The 16,620-nt window shown below is 39.3% G+C and overlaps 1 protein-coding gene across 1 annotated transcript in view; it reads left to right on the top strand.

Annotated features, from left to right (window-relative positions):
* The window catches only part of LOC121740465, a 50,733-nt gene that overhangs the window by 12,452 nt on the left and 21,661 nt on the right, over positions 1–16,620 (top strand). Inside the window, exons 5-19 of the mRNA XM_042133160.1 lie at positions 1,921–2,037; positions 2,387–2,530; positions 2,833–2,954; positions 3,314–3,467; positions 4,039–4,133; positions 4,496–4,664; positions 5,141–5,387; positions 5,893–6,077; positions 6,871–7,091; positions 7,447–7,642; positions 7,967–8,101; positions 9,433–9,526; positions 10,156–10,257; positions 12,327–12,441; positions 12,817–12,960. Coding sequence (XP_041989094.1) covers positions 1,921–2,037; positions 2,387–2,530; positions 2,833–2,954; positions 3,314–3,467; positions 4,039–4,133; positions 4,496–4,664; positions 5,141–5,387; positions 5,893–6,077; positions 6,871–7,091; positions 7,447–7,642; positions 7,967–8,101; positions 9,433–9,526; positions 10,156–10,257; positions 12,327–12,441; positions 12,817–12,960 — 2,240 coding nt within the window. The remainder of the gene's footprint in view (positions 1–1,920; positions 2,038–2,386; positions 2,531–2,832; positions 2,955–3,313; positions 3,468–4,038; positions 4,134–4,495; positions 4,665–5,140; positions 5,388–5,892; positions 6,078–6,870; positions 7,092–7,446; positions 7,643–7,966; positions 8,102–9,432; positions 9,527–10,155; positions 10,258–12,326; positions 12,442–12,816; positions 12,961–16,620) is intronic.

The raw sequence follows: 16,620 nt of genomic DNA, 5'->3' as shown, positions 1-16,620 counted from the left end.
GTTTACTTGTTCAGCCTTTTTATGCCACACTGCGCAGCCATATGTGGTAATCGGTCTCACTACGGCTGTATATAGCCATAGCATTGCCTTCGGCCGAATACCCCATTTAGAGCTGACAAGCTTTCAACAGGAACCCAGAGCACATCTAGCCTTTTTCGTAATATATTCGATGTGCTTATTCCAAGTGAGTCCTTTGTCTAGGATTACTCCTAGATATTTGACATCACCCGCAAACTTAATAGTTTTCCCGAAGAGTGTTGGGGGTCTTAGTCCCTCCAACTTCCTCTTTTTGGTGAAAGGTATCAAGACCGTCTTATCAGCGTTTACTGTTAGCTTGACCCTTTGGCACCAACCCTCGACGACTCTTAGTGCTGACTGCATCAACCCAGCGACCACCGATGCGCATTTTCCCACCACCATAATCGCCAGGTAGTCAGCGTACCCTTGAGCGTAGTAACCTATGAGGTTCAGTTCCCTTAGTAGCTCATCCACTACCAGGGACCATTCCAGGGGTGACAGCACACCTCCTTGTGGGCAACCTTGTGTCAGCCTGATTTTGAGTGTCAGGTCCATAGTAGTCGATGAGGCTACCCTATTGTCGAGCGTGGCTTTGATCCATTTCCTAGTTGTTGGATCTATATTCTTTGAAGCCAGGCCATTTGTGATAGAGCTGGTTGAAGTGTTGTCGAATGCGCCTTCAATACGTTTGTTGTATGGGAGCACCACTTAAATATTTATTTTATTTTGTTTTTAGTGTTTGTTGTTAAAGCGGCAACAGATATACATCATCAATTTCTCATTTTCAAATTCCTCAGGCATTTCTCAAAAAATATCACGCTGATTAAAATGATAAGGATTTGTAAGCACTCCCAATTGTTTGCCAAGCCACCCCCGCGTCACTACGCGACGCGTATTGTCCATAATTGTGGTGTTTTCTTAGGATAATTTTCTGAAGCTATTTCTCAACATTTTAGTACTGAGTGATTATAAAAGAAAAAAATACTCGTATTTTTATTTTTAACAAGATTCCATGTATCGAAATTTGGCCGGAAGGTTTAATTGCACTTGTGTTTTGCCACAATAATACCTATAAATTATAATAAATTATCTTGGACTCGGGACTCGTCTCTACATAAATATTCAAATCGGTTTACTTTTTTAATGGTAAAAATACATCAGACACACATACTTTTGCGATACGATTAATTATGATTTTTACAAGGTGGTTTAAACAAAGTGACAACTGATAATACTTCCCTCCAGATAAAAACCTTCCCTTGACTTCCACAAATATTTTAAGACAAAAATTAGGTCAATCGGTTCCTCCGTTCTCAAGTTTTAGCGAGACTAATAAAATTTAAAATTAATTTTCATTTATTTAATTAGCCCATCAATCCACATACGGCAGCATAACAATTGGAAATCTATTGTGTCTGCGATACCCACGATGGAGGTGCTACCATAACATTGTTGTTGTTGTAGATCTCGATATATATGTACTTGTAATTTATTAATTTTGTCATTATCCTATTATTTTATTTTGATGCAATATTAAATTCATGTTTGTGCACGTCATATCTGCTATCCTAATCCAATCTCTCTCCGTAGGGCTGCTGGAAGAGATTTCTATTAGAAATAAGCAGATCCTATTGTGTCGTCTTACTGTGTGTAAATTGTTATTTTGTGAATATTTCTTGTGCACAATAAATGTTCTTCTTCATCATGTTATACAGGTCACACTTCATGACGGAGATGTAGTCCTGAAGTACTTAAAATTCATTGACGTATATAGCCTCTTGGTCTCTACGTCTACGTCTCTATGTGTGTAAATTATTATTTTGTGAATATTTCTTGTGCACAATAAATGATTAAATGAAAAAATAAAAAATAATTATATCTAATCTTCCCATGTAACTCCAGGAGGACGGTATAATCAAGGCGTTGTTCGTGGGCGACGAGCCGCTGTGGTCGACCAACATCAAGCGCGCCCTCGCCGTCAATTTCCAGATCAAAACAGGAGCTGCTGTTAATAATGAGGTAGTCAATGTTACTTTTCCCTTAAACCCAGAATATAAATATTCTAATGGCGATAAGTGGGCAAAGAACCAGAGCACAATTCGAACCATATTTAACAATAATATGGTTCCCTTTGATAATATAAGATGTACCAAAAAACTGCGATTCCGTAGGACATTAGAGGAAATTCATGGGCTTTGGTCTCCTACCAAAGCTGTCTTTATTAATATAAGACAGTAGCAGACTGCTGTAGTTGGAATTGGCAGCAAGATATTTTTTTATAATGGCAGGCCAGGCTTTCAATACGCCTTGACAAATTTTCGGAAACATGTTGTTGTTTTCAGTTTAATTCTCAGTATTGTTATTTCAGCCATGTCTCTACGAGACGTGCACGATGGTGTACACCGCAAAGGGCTCAGTGGTGAAGAAGTACACCACGCTCACCAGCAAGTCCCTTCTGGGCGGAGTGTCCTGGAGTTCAGTCCCGGGGTCTACAGACTACACCGTCCATGTGGTGAGTGACTCTTCATCATGTTATACAGGTCACACTTCATGACGGAGATGTAGTCCTGAAGTACTTAAAATACATTGACGTATATAGCCTTTTGGTCTCTACGTCCTTCAGAGTTGAACTTTACGTTGGAATAGACAACGTGCATTTGATAATTTCAACAGCTACGTTAGAAATCAAAAATGTATGGAATTTCACGTGCGTATCCTCACTTAGCAATATATCAAATCCCATACATTCTTGATCTCTAACTTTGATATAGTATATCTATCGACTACAGCTTCACTAAAGGCTCTATCCCTTAGCTGGACAACACGGCGACGGAGGAGAGGACGTACGAGTTCAACGCGGCCGGCCTCAACGACCTGGTCATGACCTCCACCGTCCAGTACAGAGTCGACGCCCATATCCTCGCTGTTAATGCTGAGTAAGTCAAGTCTGTGTGAGATCCTCTAAATATTGAGTATGAGTAAGGGCGTGTACGTACGATGAAGCAATACAAGGTGTATTAGATTGTCCATGATGGAAGTCGATTGTGCTTATTATAGCTTCGCCATGTTGGCAAAACATTATTTGTATCATATCCATACTTCCGTACTAATATTATCCATGCGAAAGTGTGTCTGTCTGTCTGTTACCTGTTCACACCCGACATTGCTGAAATATGGTATGGAGATACCGGGTATAATAAGCAGATCTCCCCAAAAATGGCAAACCATAACTAAAAGGACTCCAATACAATGTTCCTCCTGCGGCAACCAGCTATCCAACATTGTGCTCATGCAGGTTGTCAATGTACTTCGACTCCGACGCACCAGGCATCAGCGTGGACAAGCTGAACGTGACTAAAACCTCGGTGCATTACACCAAGGACTTCAAGGATCCCACCAACGGCCTTAAGCCTTCGCTGCAGAGCGAGCTGAGGAACAGGACTTATGAGGTAGGTTAATAAGCCAACGTTGCGCTTTAGGCTGATTTCCTCCCCCCCCGGTGCTGACGCGGACTGACGGACGGCGAAGAGGACTGGTTTTGAATAGGCAATAATAATTAAGAAAAATAAATAATAATCCACAAGAGAGCGTATCTCGTCTTAAAAGGTCGGCAACATATTTGCAACTCTTCGAATGTTGAGAAAGTCCATGGACAACGGTAATTGCTTTCCATCAGGTAACCCGTTTGCTCGTTTGCCCCACAATTTTATAAAAAAAAAGGATACAGAAGATACTGTTTCTTTCTGTAATATCAAAGAGAATAACTAGGCGGGTAAAGACATCCATGAGTAGTTTAATAAAACTCGTAACGCACTCTGTACCCTTTTGATGAAGCGGGAATCTGCAAACGCCTACCATCAGGCGATTGGCAGTTCGATTGTTTCATTCGAAAACAAATTCCAGCGTAATAGTTTTTTCCTGGAAAACTAATCTTTCACAAATGTATTGAAAGGGTATTTGGAAAACCCTTGTACTAGCGGGAAACCGACAGAGTAATTGAATTTATTTCATATTTTGTAGATTCTTTTGAAAATCGCTACGAAGGGTATCGACGCCGACAACATTATAAGGAATGGGTCGTACATACACAGCCTACATTTTGTGGAGTTATTAGAGTGAGTTATTTGAATCAATTAATATTAATTGTGTGTCTGTTTGTCTGTTATACACTTTTTCACGCTCAAACATCTAAACTGTTTTTGATGAGTTATAATGTATTTAAAATATTATGTATTGATGAATTTTTTGAGTTGAAGGAAAATATTATTTTTTTTTTCCTAAAAAAGTTATGCAAACCAGAAAAAATACCACAGCTGTGAAATAGAAAAGTTTGTGAGGATGAATGTTTAATGAAGCCATTTCACTCACCGAATAAAGATATTGTATCTGAATTTAACAACTATAGCTCCATGCTTTCTTCTCTTCCACGTATCGGTATCTCGTTTCGTAAAAGATAATTTGACATGACAAATTTTAGCACAGTCTCCAGACTATCGTATCACACGTTGACGAAGCTGTTCGAGGATCTAGTGCTGGGCACCAGCTATGACCTGGAGACGGCCAGGAACATATTCCTAGAAGTTCTGCCGCACGCCAGAAGTGACGCTTGCGCGAGGTTCATCAAACATCTGGTTTTGGAGGAGAAGGTTAGTATCCAGGTTATCTACTGATGTAATAAATCTGAAATTATGTCTGTTAGTATTTCTTTATGTGTATGTATCACCTCGCTCGCTTAGATACCTACTTGGCAAAATAATTTAGATTTTGGTATGTATCATCGAGGAAATTGATTCCTAGGCAGTGGACGGGCCTACGTCATTTGGTCGGCTTATGTCAATTCAATGTTAGCTGTGAATTGTGATCGGTCGAATGGGGTTGACTTAACGCGATCAAATAACTTAAGTCCGCCATCTGCCTAGGAATCAACTTCTCTGATAGTAAATACTAGGTACTCAGGTACCCAGCATTCCCAAATGCGCAGTTCCCGCGATATATACGAATTTCAGAGTAACAAAGTTACAGTTAATATTTTATTCCGCATAAATCCAAAACATGTTTGAGAATCACTTCAGTCAGCTAACCAATCAGTCGATTAACAGCGCTTATTAAAAAAATATTCCAGAGCAAACTGGAAGACGCGACAATAATCTCCATGATCAGAAAACTGCCGTTCAACGTTGCGAATCTGAGTCAGAACCTCCTGGAAGAGTTGGAGACGTTCACCAAGTTGAGCCTCGACTTCCCTCAAACCATCCGCCATGCGGGGATCCTGTCCTTCGCGGTGTTAGCCTCTAAGACAGCGGAGGTGGGCAGGACGAAACAGGACTACTTCGATAACATCGTTGTGAAATACTTCAAGATGTATAATGGTAAGATTGGGAGAACATGAATGTGATAAGATTAGCTTTGAAAAGGTAAGTACAGTAAGAGATATAAGATTTTTGGAAAAAAATGAGGCTACATGCAAATGCGATACATGATACTACTATTATTATTGACCACGCCACTGTACTTAGGATTGTTTGGTGATTATGGAGTGGGCAATAATAGCATATTGTGTTCAACTACCTGTAGCTGAAAATAACGACCCGTCCAATGACTGATGTCTGATCAACTACTAATGTATGACCGTGCGCGCACTCCCCCAGTTCACGCTCTACCAAGAAGACCTCCTAAAAGTCGATCCCCTGTCTATGTTCAGTCAGCGAGCTTAAAGATGTGGTCGACCTATTCCTGCTATATAACGTTTCTGAATCCACTAGACGCTTAGGCGTTACATCCATTTTTGCGTGACTCGAGTGACTTTGTAAAATCCAGATTTTTTTTAAGACCGCTACCTTATGTCTACCGACCTCATACTATGACATTCCACAGACTGTCCCCAATACCTGGATCGCATGGTGTGGCTGCAGGGTCTGTGCAGCCTGGGCAACACCGCTGAGTCCTATATCCGAACCATCTATCGCGACAAGACCAGAAACCGCCGGGAGCGGCTGTGGGCGTCCCTGGCTTGTGCGCAGGAGACCAGGGGACCGGATGAATTACGAAGGCGTATAACGGTATGCTTTTAGAAATTCCTGTGAAACAGTTAATGGAATCATTTTTAGCAATATTCCGCGAAAACAACTTCCACCTTTAAGTAAATGAGTGAGTGTACGCATAGGCATGCGTACAGCAGCTCCCTCCTCCCACACTGCCTATGCGTACACTCGCATGCAAGAACTTGCAAACACCACCACCACACAAGCAATAATGTTGGCAAATCCGTGCAAGGCCCCTCACCACCATGCAGGTTGAAAACCTCGACGCGCGTTTCGCCCCAACACCGGAGCATCCTCAGGATGTGGACTCTACGAACAACGTCCGTTAAGTGACGGACTTAAACTTTGTGTGGTGGTGGTGTTTGCAAGTTCTTGCATGCGAGTGTACGCATAGGCAGTGTGGGAGGAGGGAGGTGCTGTACGCATGCCTATGCGTACACTCACTTATTTACTTAAAGGTGGAAGTTGTTTTCGCGGAATATTGCTAAAAATAATAACAAACTAAATTTATCCTGTGAAACAGCCAATTGATTAATAATAATAAGTTTATTGTAAAAGAAAGGTATTGTTAGTTAATGCCAAGAAGTTCGAATCTAGCATACATAATACTTATGTTACTTAGGTAAAGCTGTTTGTTGATACCATCAAAAGTTGGTCGAAACGTGAAAACACAGCACATATTTTCTTTTCCGTCAAGTTTTGTCTACCTGACCGATGTAGGTTTTAAGGTAGCTTCAAAAAATTCTTCCAATTCAGAATAAAATTCATACATGTAGATTGTTGCAAGTTCTCCTAACTTTTCTTCTTTCAGGTCCTGGAATCCTACCTTCCGATCCTCACGGACGAGTCCGAGCACATCCAGCTCCGAGTCGCCGCCCTCCACTCCATCCTGAGCGAGGACATCGGTGCCAACGACTTTCTGTTCATCCACAACTACATCACCAGCTCCAACTGCAACACCCTCAAGCGGTTCTGGTACTCCACCGTCAAGAGCTTGGAGAGCAACAAGTATTTCAGCGAATATAATTCTGCGTAAGTGTATTTTGTTCATTATCGTCGTCATTAATCAATATTGTAATTGCGTAAATGCGTACTTATGTCTTTTATTTTCTTAACGCATAAAGCAGTAAACAAATTTTGGTGACTTAAGTATTCACATATAAATCTTGACGGAGGACAGATTTTGAAAAATTACGGTTTTCGTTTCATAAATGCATTTGAGCGAATGCGGCCTTCACCAAGTTTTATTGCCGATATAAAGGAAAATAAAATTAATATTTAAGGGGTATGCATAGTGCATACAACATTAGTACGGAACCCTTAATACTTACCTGGCATATTCTTATTTAGGATTCATTCTATTTCTCAAAGTCGCTTTCAATTTCAGATCATACTACGTGCCGTTCGTATCTAAGCAAGTGAGGAACCCGGACAGCACGTACTGGGCGACGAACAACTACATCGTGTCGAGCGAGGAGAAGCTCGGAGCGTGGGTGCAGATGATGAGCGTGGGTGGGGAGCCGATACCCACCTTTGCGGGGTTAAGGGTTTCCACTCCCGGAAGGAGGCCGTATCAGGCTGCTGTAAGTAACTTTATGGGATGTTTGTATTTTAAAGTAGAAACATCATCATATTCAGCGAGCCGATACCCACCTTCGGGTGCCCTCTCCCGTGACGAGGCCGTATTAGGCTGATGTGACTTCTTTTATTGAATGTATCTTATTAAAGTGGAAATAATGCTTTGGACGTCTATCAACCCAGTTCCCCCATTACCACAGCCGCTCCAAATCGGACAAAATCCGGACATGATCAATGTGTGTAATACTTGTGTAAATCATAGTATTCTATGGTTTACACAAGTATTACACACATTGATCATGTCCGGATTTTGACTGTTAACTTTTCAGATCTACATGATCACTGAAGGCGTATCATCCAACCTGTTCAATAAGTTATTCAACAACAAGTCCAAGAAGGGGCACGTGGAGCAGCTGGTCCACATCATGGAGAAACTGAAGGTCAACCTGAAGTCACAGGAAGCGGTCAGTTATTAAATCTTCTAGAATCTGTAATGTAATCCAAGAATTGGCCTCAACACTAGCATTTCATTAACTAGATTACGCCCGCAACTCCGTTGCGCCAAAATTCATTCATCGCGCGGAAACCGTACATTTTTCGACGATAAAAATTATATGCCCTTTCCTAGAACTCAAAGTATCTCCATACCTATTTTCAGCAAAATCGACTCAGCAGTTTGGGCGTGAAGAGGAAACAGACAGCCTTCACGCCCAAACCACTAAACTACGGTTCCCGCGTGATTAACGAATTTTGGCGAAAGTGAAGTTGCGCGCATCATCTAGTTTTTTAAGAGCAGGTACAATTTAGCTTTGTCCACACTGTGCCTTTTTCTGTTCGCCAAGGGCATGCGTTATAGCGCAGTCAACAGCGAAAATGAAATTGAAACTGACCGTATCCAAAACTTCAAAAATGACAATATTGGCGTTGCGTTCCTTGACGCATTCAATAGGCATGATGACTATTTTTTTTTTCTTATCGGTAATTGAAGGACACTTAAAAAATAGAAATATCGTTGAAAAAATTACTCTGATAGCTTAAAAATTCACCAAGATATGACAATTCAAATATCTCATAAAAAAGACCTGCCCGAAACGCTCCATACAAAGTGCTACGAAAGACTGACGTCAGTCTTTCGTAGTTTGTACGCATCGGGAGACAACTTTGTTCGACAGGTATATTAAATATTGCGTTTATGAAAGTGGTTTCATAACAAAAGTTGCTTTTAATTGCATAAATTATCAAATTGTATACAAATATTAAGAAATTTAATTGAAAAAAAAATCGACTTGAATATCCAACTTTAAAGGCGCCAAACAAAAAAATACAAATGCTATCAAGCTGAAATTTTGGAAACACTTATTTTTTACCGTGATTTCTTTATTTTATTAACAAAATTCGCAAATCTTTGACCTTGTCATCATCCCTATTATTGAATGCGCCAATATGAAAGTTGATGACGAAAATTGAAGATGCACAGTGTGGACATAGCTATTGGGCGTTTAGAAGCGCGCGCTTTGGTAACGCGCGTACACATGCAAGCGCGCCAGTATTCAGTAACGCGCGCTTGCATGTGTAGTTGTGTACGCTACAATAGAATCCGGGGTTCTCGAACGCGCGTTAGCAAAGTGCGCGCTTCAAAACGCTTAATGTGTACCAGCTCTAATACTCTTACACACTCATGCTCATTTATAATTACTTACTGCCCTCATAATTTATGAAGCTCATTTCGGAACTTCTAATTTTGGCGTACGTTTCAAAGTTTTATGAGTTGTAAATCGCAATCCATCTTACTCAGGTCCACATAGACATCGTAATGAAGATAAACGACAAGACTGTATTCGCGACGCACGTCAACCAGACGCGCTTCGAAAGCTGGAACGGCCATGAAGGTACGAAAAATAAGATCTTTGTCCTAATTAAAAGTGCCAAAATTAAAATAAATTAGGCCATGAGGGTACGAAAAAATACAACAACCAACGACCTTAGTGAAATCAAGACTCACCTCGAAAACAGTACTATTGGGATACTTTTTACTATTTTATTTACAATTAAATACAGCTTTGATTCTTGTTAAATCCAGTGCGTTTTGCGTCGAATTGCAATTTGGTATAGTTTTTATGTAATGATAAACCGACAGCACTTATATTTCGTAAATAGAATTATTGTGTAATTTGTGATAGTAAAATTGGGCCTCATACGCATATTTTGACTTCATTAGGCCTAAATATGTCTCAAGGTCATGTACGTACCTTTGTCATGAATCTTCCTATTAAGAGAATTTGTTTAACATTTTTTCGTCATGTAGGATTATCATGTAGGACACACAAGGTTAGTCTACTTTTCACATAATATTATAAATTCTAGTTCACATTTACATGGTTCTACAAAACACTCTAAGTAGAAATAAATGAAGGACCAAAGTTTATCTAGAATGTTTGAAAAATTGCTAAAGTTTTACAAAAATATGTTGCCAACGCCGTGTCCTTGAGTTGAAATAATTCGGTCTAAATTTTTGCAGTGACCAAGTCAATAATGGAATTCCTTCGCTTCGGTAGTCACATCAACCAGCAAATCGTGTACTACCCTGTTCAACTGGACGTCCATGAGCACACGGCTTTGGGTAAGTAGTCTTTACTATTTCACAGTGAATTGTTTCATAAGTCGTGAATAATGCTCGATTTACACGGCAAAATCGGCAAAATATTTTTACAAAATCGACCGTCTAAATGGCAATTCGACTACGCCGCATGCGGCTAAAGCCACAAGCCCCAAAGTCGTGCGGCCAATGGCCGCATGCGGCTGGTGACTAAAATCGACCGTGCAAACGCTCAGTCGGAAGCGATCGCTTACTGCAAATACATAGCGGAGATCTCGGGCGGCACAGGCGATTTTTGTAGAATGTGTAAGTGGGGTGGCGATTCGGCTTGGACAGGCGATTCGACTGGTGACATGCCGCGCGACTAAAATCGACCCGTTAGTCACCCGTGTAAATCGAGCATAAGTATCACATTATGCCTTTGGAGTAAGCGATGGTAAGCTAAGTTTGATGTAGGCAGCGTCACTGGATTCTTTTTTTTTATGAAATAAGGGGGCAAACGAGCAAACAGGTCACCTGATGGAAAGCAACATCCGTCGCCCATGGACACTCGCAGCATCAGAAGAGCTGCAAGTGCGTTCCCGGCCTTTTAAGAGGGAATAGGGTAATAGGAGAGGGAAGGGAAGGGAATAGGGGAGGACAGGGAAGGGAATAGGGTAGGGGATTGGGCCTCCGGTAAACTCACTCACTCGGCGAAACACAGCGCAAGCGCTGTTTCACGCCAGATTTCTGTGAGAACGTGGTATTTCTCCGGTCGAGCCGGCCCATTCGTGCCGAAGCATGGCTCTCCCACGTATAAATTCTAGAGCTGGATCAGCAAGGTATAAATGGACACATAGTCTAGTCATCCACTTGTATTTAAATATGCTTCTATATAATTCTATACAATATATTATGCAGGCTGATCACCTGGGGGGTGAGCCAAAATCTTTTCGTTTTCGCTTCGTTATAGAATCGCCGATGACAATGTATGGAACTGACATAAGCGTTCGTTAATATGACGTTGACTTTCGATTCGTCTAATGTCAATTCATTTTGATCATACATTTTGATCGGCGATTCTATAACGAAGCGAAAACGAAAAAGTTTCGGCTAAATGGCCTGATTGTCTGACAAGATGACCCATGCGTCGGATGGGCATGTAAAAAGTCGGTCCTGCGCCAGATCTTCAAATTTCAAATTTTTCAAATTTTTATTTGCAACCAAGTACATATATAAATCAACATACATTGACGAAATATACAACTTATGCCTTGTTCGGGCGTTTGCAAAACAATTACAAAATTATAATTTTAGTGATTATTATTCAAGTAAATATATAATCTTATTTTTATGGTATTCTTTTAAATTATCTTGTTCATTAGTATTATCACAGCGGTATTATATTATCATAAAGTATTAATAATACCTACTTAATATATTTTATGAACTTAACTTAGATACTCAAATCAATACTAAAATATTCTTCTAATGAGTAGAAGCAGTGTTTTATTAGATATCTATGTGTTTAGTTTTCTTTTAAACGAGGGTAATTTATTTTCTTTTTTTAGGAAATCTGGTAATTTATTGTAAATTTTGACGGACATACTCGTATAATAGGGACTTTCGTTAAGCATTTTTATTCTAGAGTAGGGTAGGTGTAATTTGTTTTTGTGTCTAGTATTGATGTTGTGAGTCTCTTCTATTTTTGTGAAATGATCTTTATTTTTAAAAACAAATAAACAAATATCCTGGATGTATATTGAAGGGAGTGTTAGAAGGTTATATTTTATAAAATATGGTCTGCAACTGTCTCGATTTTTTATTTGGGCTATTATTCGGATGCATTTTTTTTGCAATATAAATAGTTCTCTCTCCCGCCAGTCATGTCTGTCTTCCATCCCACTGGGTTATGAGAGTAAAAGAAACAGAGAGTGCTCTTGTGCACTGCGCACACACTTGGGCACTATAAAATTTCTCCTGCGAAACTGTCCTGGTTTCAATGAAACCGGCCACCGTCACCGAAACCGGTTTGGGAGTTATTATTATTGTTACATATCTGGCGCTCGCTGCTGCCGGTTGTAGATAAACATTTATAATGTAGAATTTTGCAGGCACACCAATCCGGTTCCAATCGTCAGTTGTTGCTTTTACATCAGTGAGAGGAAATTTGACGGCGCCACCAGATCCTAAAGACGATCTGGATTGGGAGAATGATCTCCACATAAGGTAACTTACTTATTTTCAGTATTTTAAGAAGACAGCAATTTCGTTAAGTCTGTTTGAAATCGCTTCTTTTTGTTTTCACTGCTGCTTCCAGTTGATGCTTCACAATTAACGATTGGCGTCAAATCTGACCAAAGTTTTTATTTCGGTATTATGTATTTAAACGCTCGTAGTTTTAGTCGTTTCCTCGAGATATCCTACAATCGATTTCTCAACTCAATCCTTCAAAAATTCTGTCATTCGTTCAACAAAATATTGTTATAATTGTTGAGGAAGGTTGAGTCGAGTGGAGGAGATCTAGATGAAACGTCTAACGATACGGGTGCAAGTGATGCCGCTACCGCCAACTCTGTCATAAACACCAAAACTCTGTCGCAGATACCAGGGTACATCGGTGACGTCGCTGTCGACGTTCGCGCCGCTGCTGTCGTCGGAGCACGTGGTGCGGCTGCAGCGCTCGTTCGTGGCGCACCTACCCATCAAGTTCAACGTCACCGTGCAGCAGGCCACCAAGTCCACCGCGTAAGTTTTCTTCCTCAAAAGAAAAAAATTGGTGAAAAAGATAAGTTGAAAGAAGAAAATGTTTTACTTACGCGGAATGTCAACACAAGACGAGCCTATTTTAACACAGTCCGCTGAGAAGAACCTGCAAAAAAAAATCAATAATGTTCGAATTTTATGCGCTGCCACACTCTGTCAGTCTCTATCTGAATTTATTATTATTATCAATAACCATCCACTTTTAATTTTCTTTCGAAACTTCTGTAATAGGTACTGGGGGCCTATTATGAGCTCTTAAATCCATTCACTTTACGTCCTCAAAGTGACTGGCTGTCGTTTTGGTACTATGAGCTCTATTTTCCAGTGATTTTCCAGCCAGCCAGCGATCATGTGACACAAAACGAGCACAAAACCATAGACAAAACACACTGCTCCATTGTGAACTGACTTGGGTGGTTATTGCCTGGAACAATTCAGTTTCCGTGAATGGTCATAATAGACCCCCTGTTTGGAAGTTAGAGAACGGTTAATCGATTAGTAGACCACAGATGTTCCGGGCGTATGTAGCTGTGCTGCTAGGTCGTTATATTATCATGTAAACTTTATAACAACAGTAACAAACAACCAATGATAATGTTAGTAATGTTAGTAATGGAGGAGTTCTGGCCCGTCGGTGTATTTTATAGGGTTGCTGAGGATTCCTCTTCCGCTTCCTCATAATGAGGAAGTTCCGCAATATTTTGGGTTCCTCAACCGTTACCGCATTCCTCATAAATAAAAATAAAAATTCCTCTTCCGCTATCGCTTCCTCAAAATTTAAGAGGAATTTATGAGGAATTACACTGCGCATGCGCGTCGCGTATCCAATCACGCTCTGGTGCGGCGGCGCGGCGCCGGAGCGGTGCCGCACCGCACCCGTGTGGTTTCTCCCTGAGGGCAAAGATGAGTATTGCAGCGGCGCCGTTGCGGCGTGTGTCTAAACTATAGATGTGAAGCCGGTTGCTAACATTACTAGCCAAGCGGCGAATAACGGCTTTTTTGGCTTATTATCATTACTAGCGATAAATAGCGGCTGGTAACGGCTTGTTACATTTCATTGATATAGATTGATGTTCGTATGTAAATCAGAAGAAAAACCATGAAAATAATTTCATGGTTTTTCTTCTGATTTACATACAGTAGGATAGACATAAACGGTGACATATTCTGAATCTGTGTTAAAGTGTTAATAGTACTATTTAAAATAATATATATTTAAATAAATAGTAAGTAAGTATATTTATTTTTATTATTATTAATATTTTAATTATTTTAATTTTTAAATTATTTTTTAATGAAGTATTTAATTATTTTTAAATTTTTATTACTTTTTTATTTTTAATTTTTTAAATTTTAATTATTTTTATTTTTAATTTTTTAATTATTTACATAAAAAGTATTTTAATTATTATCAATATTAATTAAATAATATATTTAAATAAATAGTGTATTTTAAATAATAATTTAACAATAAAAAGCATTGAAAATAGTTTTATTCTTCGATGCTCAAGTCAGGTAACAAGCGGCTGTTTACCCGGTAACAAGCTGCTGTTTATTCGTTTCTAGCGGCTGCTATCGGTTACTACCCGCTTACAAGCCGCTGGTTTACAACTATAGTCTAAACAGCCTAAGGGCCGCGACACACCAGAATGGCAGCGGCGACGCGAGCACTTTCAGTGTCATAAGATTTTAAACTTTATCTTCATTTTTGTAATACATAGTACAGCGGCCACGGGCGGCCGTAGACTTCTCAAGCGGTACTATGTATTACAATAATGAAGATAAAGTTTAAAATCTTATACTTATAAAATTACATGTCCTGACTGACTGACTGACTGATTCATCATCGCTGAGCAAAAACTGTAAAAGTTACAGCCACGAAATTTGGTGAGTAGGGTTGTTTTATTAAGTACGAGTAGACACCCACTAAGGAAGGAATTTTGAAAATTTTACCCCGAAGGGGGTGAAATAAGGGTTGAAAGTTTTAATGAAAGTCCGTCATTTCTTGAGTTAGAAACATGAAACTTTATTTTTGGGTTACTGATTAAAAATGAATGGATACGTATTTAAGCGTTTTTGGAAATTTTACCCCCAACGGGGTGAAATTGGGGTTGAAAGTTTGAATGAAACTCCGTTATTTCTTGAGTTAGAAACATGAAATTTTATGTTTGGGTTACTGATAAAAAATGATTGGATACGTGTTTAAGCGTTTTTGAAAATTCTACCCCCAAGGGGGTGAAATAGGGGTGGAAAGTTGCAATGAAAGTCCGTCATTTCTTGAGTTAGAAACATGAAAGTTTATTGACGTTTGCGTTTAACGTTTGCTTAAATAGGGTCCGTTTTTACCCTTTGTATAAGGAACCTCAAAAACAAAAAGGAGAAAACTATCCATCTTTGTTATTATACTATGTTAACGCGGATGAAGTCGCGGGCAACAGCTAGTCATATATATGACACTGAAAGCGCTCCGAGGGATGTAAAGCAGTAATATTACTTTCGTAAAATTCGGTTTTTTACCATATTTTACGTAAAATATAAATAAATTACGTAAATTACGGTAAAATTGGGTAAAATTCAATTTAACAAGAGTTAAATCGTATTTTACCTTTTTAGTTAGTAATAATTGCAGTCTTCTTTAAAAAAGAAATAGTCAAAATGTATATGTCCAGACAAAATATATTACTGAAGTTGGTGAAAACATAAGACTTAATAAATCTTATGTTCTGTAAATTCATTTCTCATGAACTGGATAACTACCAAGGCATTGAACGTATGACTATTATGCAAAAATAACTAATAAATAATAATTTAACATCATTAGGACACTTTTTACACTTCTCAAAATGTTCTGTCATCCGAGTAGCATTAGCATTTTTGTACTCCGTATTACAAAATATACACATCACATGTTTCCTTTTGTCATGTTCACTTAGCACTTGGAAATAATCCCACACTTTTGCTTGATTTCGTGGCATAATTTACTAAATGCACGTATAGTGCAGTCAGTCAAAACAATTGCAAGCAGAGTTGCATTTTGCGATTTTAGAAAAATGAATCATATTATGATTCATATCATGATTCTTCAAATTTTAGCCCCGCCGAACGTAAGTATGTTGCAAGTTGCAACTTGCAACTACACGCTCTTCTCACCCCCCGCTATACTTTTCGCATACATACGTAGCCGGTAATTTTACCGTAATATATATAAATTACCGTAAAATACGCGTATTTTACCAGCGTTTTCGGTAAAATTACGTAATTTTGCAACCCTCGGCTCGCCTCGCCGCTGTCATTCCGATGTAGCGCGGCCCTTATTGCTAGACTGATTTTGATGATTCTTTATTGTGTGTGTTTTGAGAATGGTTTAGAATTTAGATTCATAGTTTGGTTCACTGGAAAATGCCCTTTTAATTATTTTTTGTGTAATGTATGTACCTAGTACGATAAGTACAAAGTACAGACAGGACAAAAGTTTGGGTTGGGTCCGCTAGTATTTATAATTTTCTATCTTCCTCTTCCTCATCCGCTTCCTCTTCCGCTTCCTCATCCGCATCCTCTTCCTCATAAAATATCCTCTTCCTCATCCGCATCCTCAAAATTTGCGCGTGACAATTCCTCTTCCTCCTCCTCTTCCTCATAATC

Source organism: Aricia agestis, chromosome 3, assembly GCF_905147365.1.
Source record: "Aricia agestis chromosome 3, ilAriAges1.1, whole genome shotgun sequence".
In the NCBI taxonomy this organism is placed as follows: Eukaryota; Metazoa; Arthropoda; class Insecta; order Lepidoptera; family Lycaenidae; genus Aricia; species Aricia agestis.
Note: the sequence above shows the minus strand (reverse complement) of the source record. Positions and strands in the feature narration are given on the sequence as shown.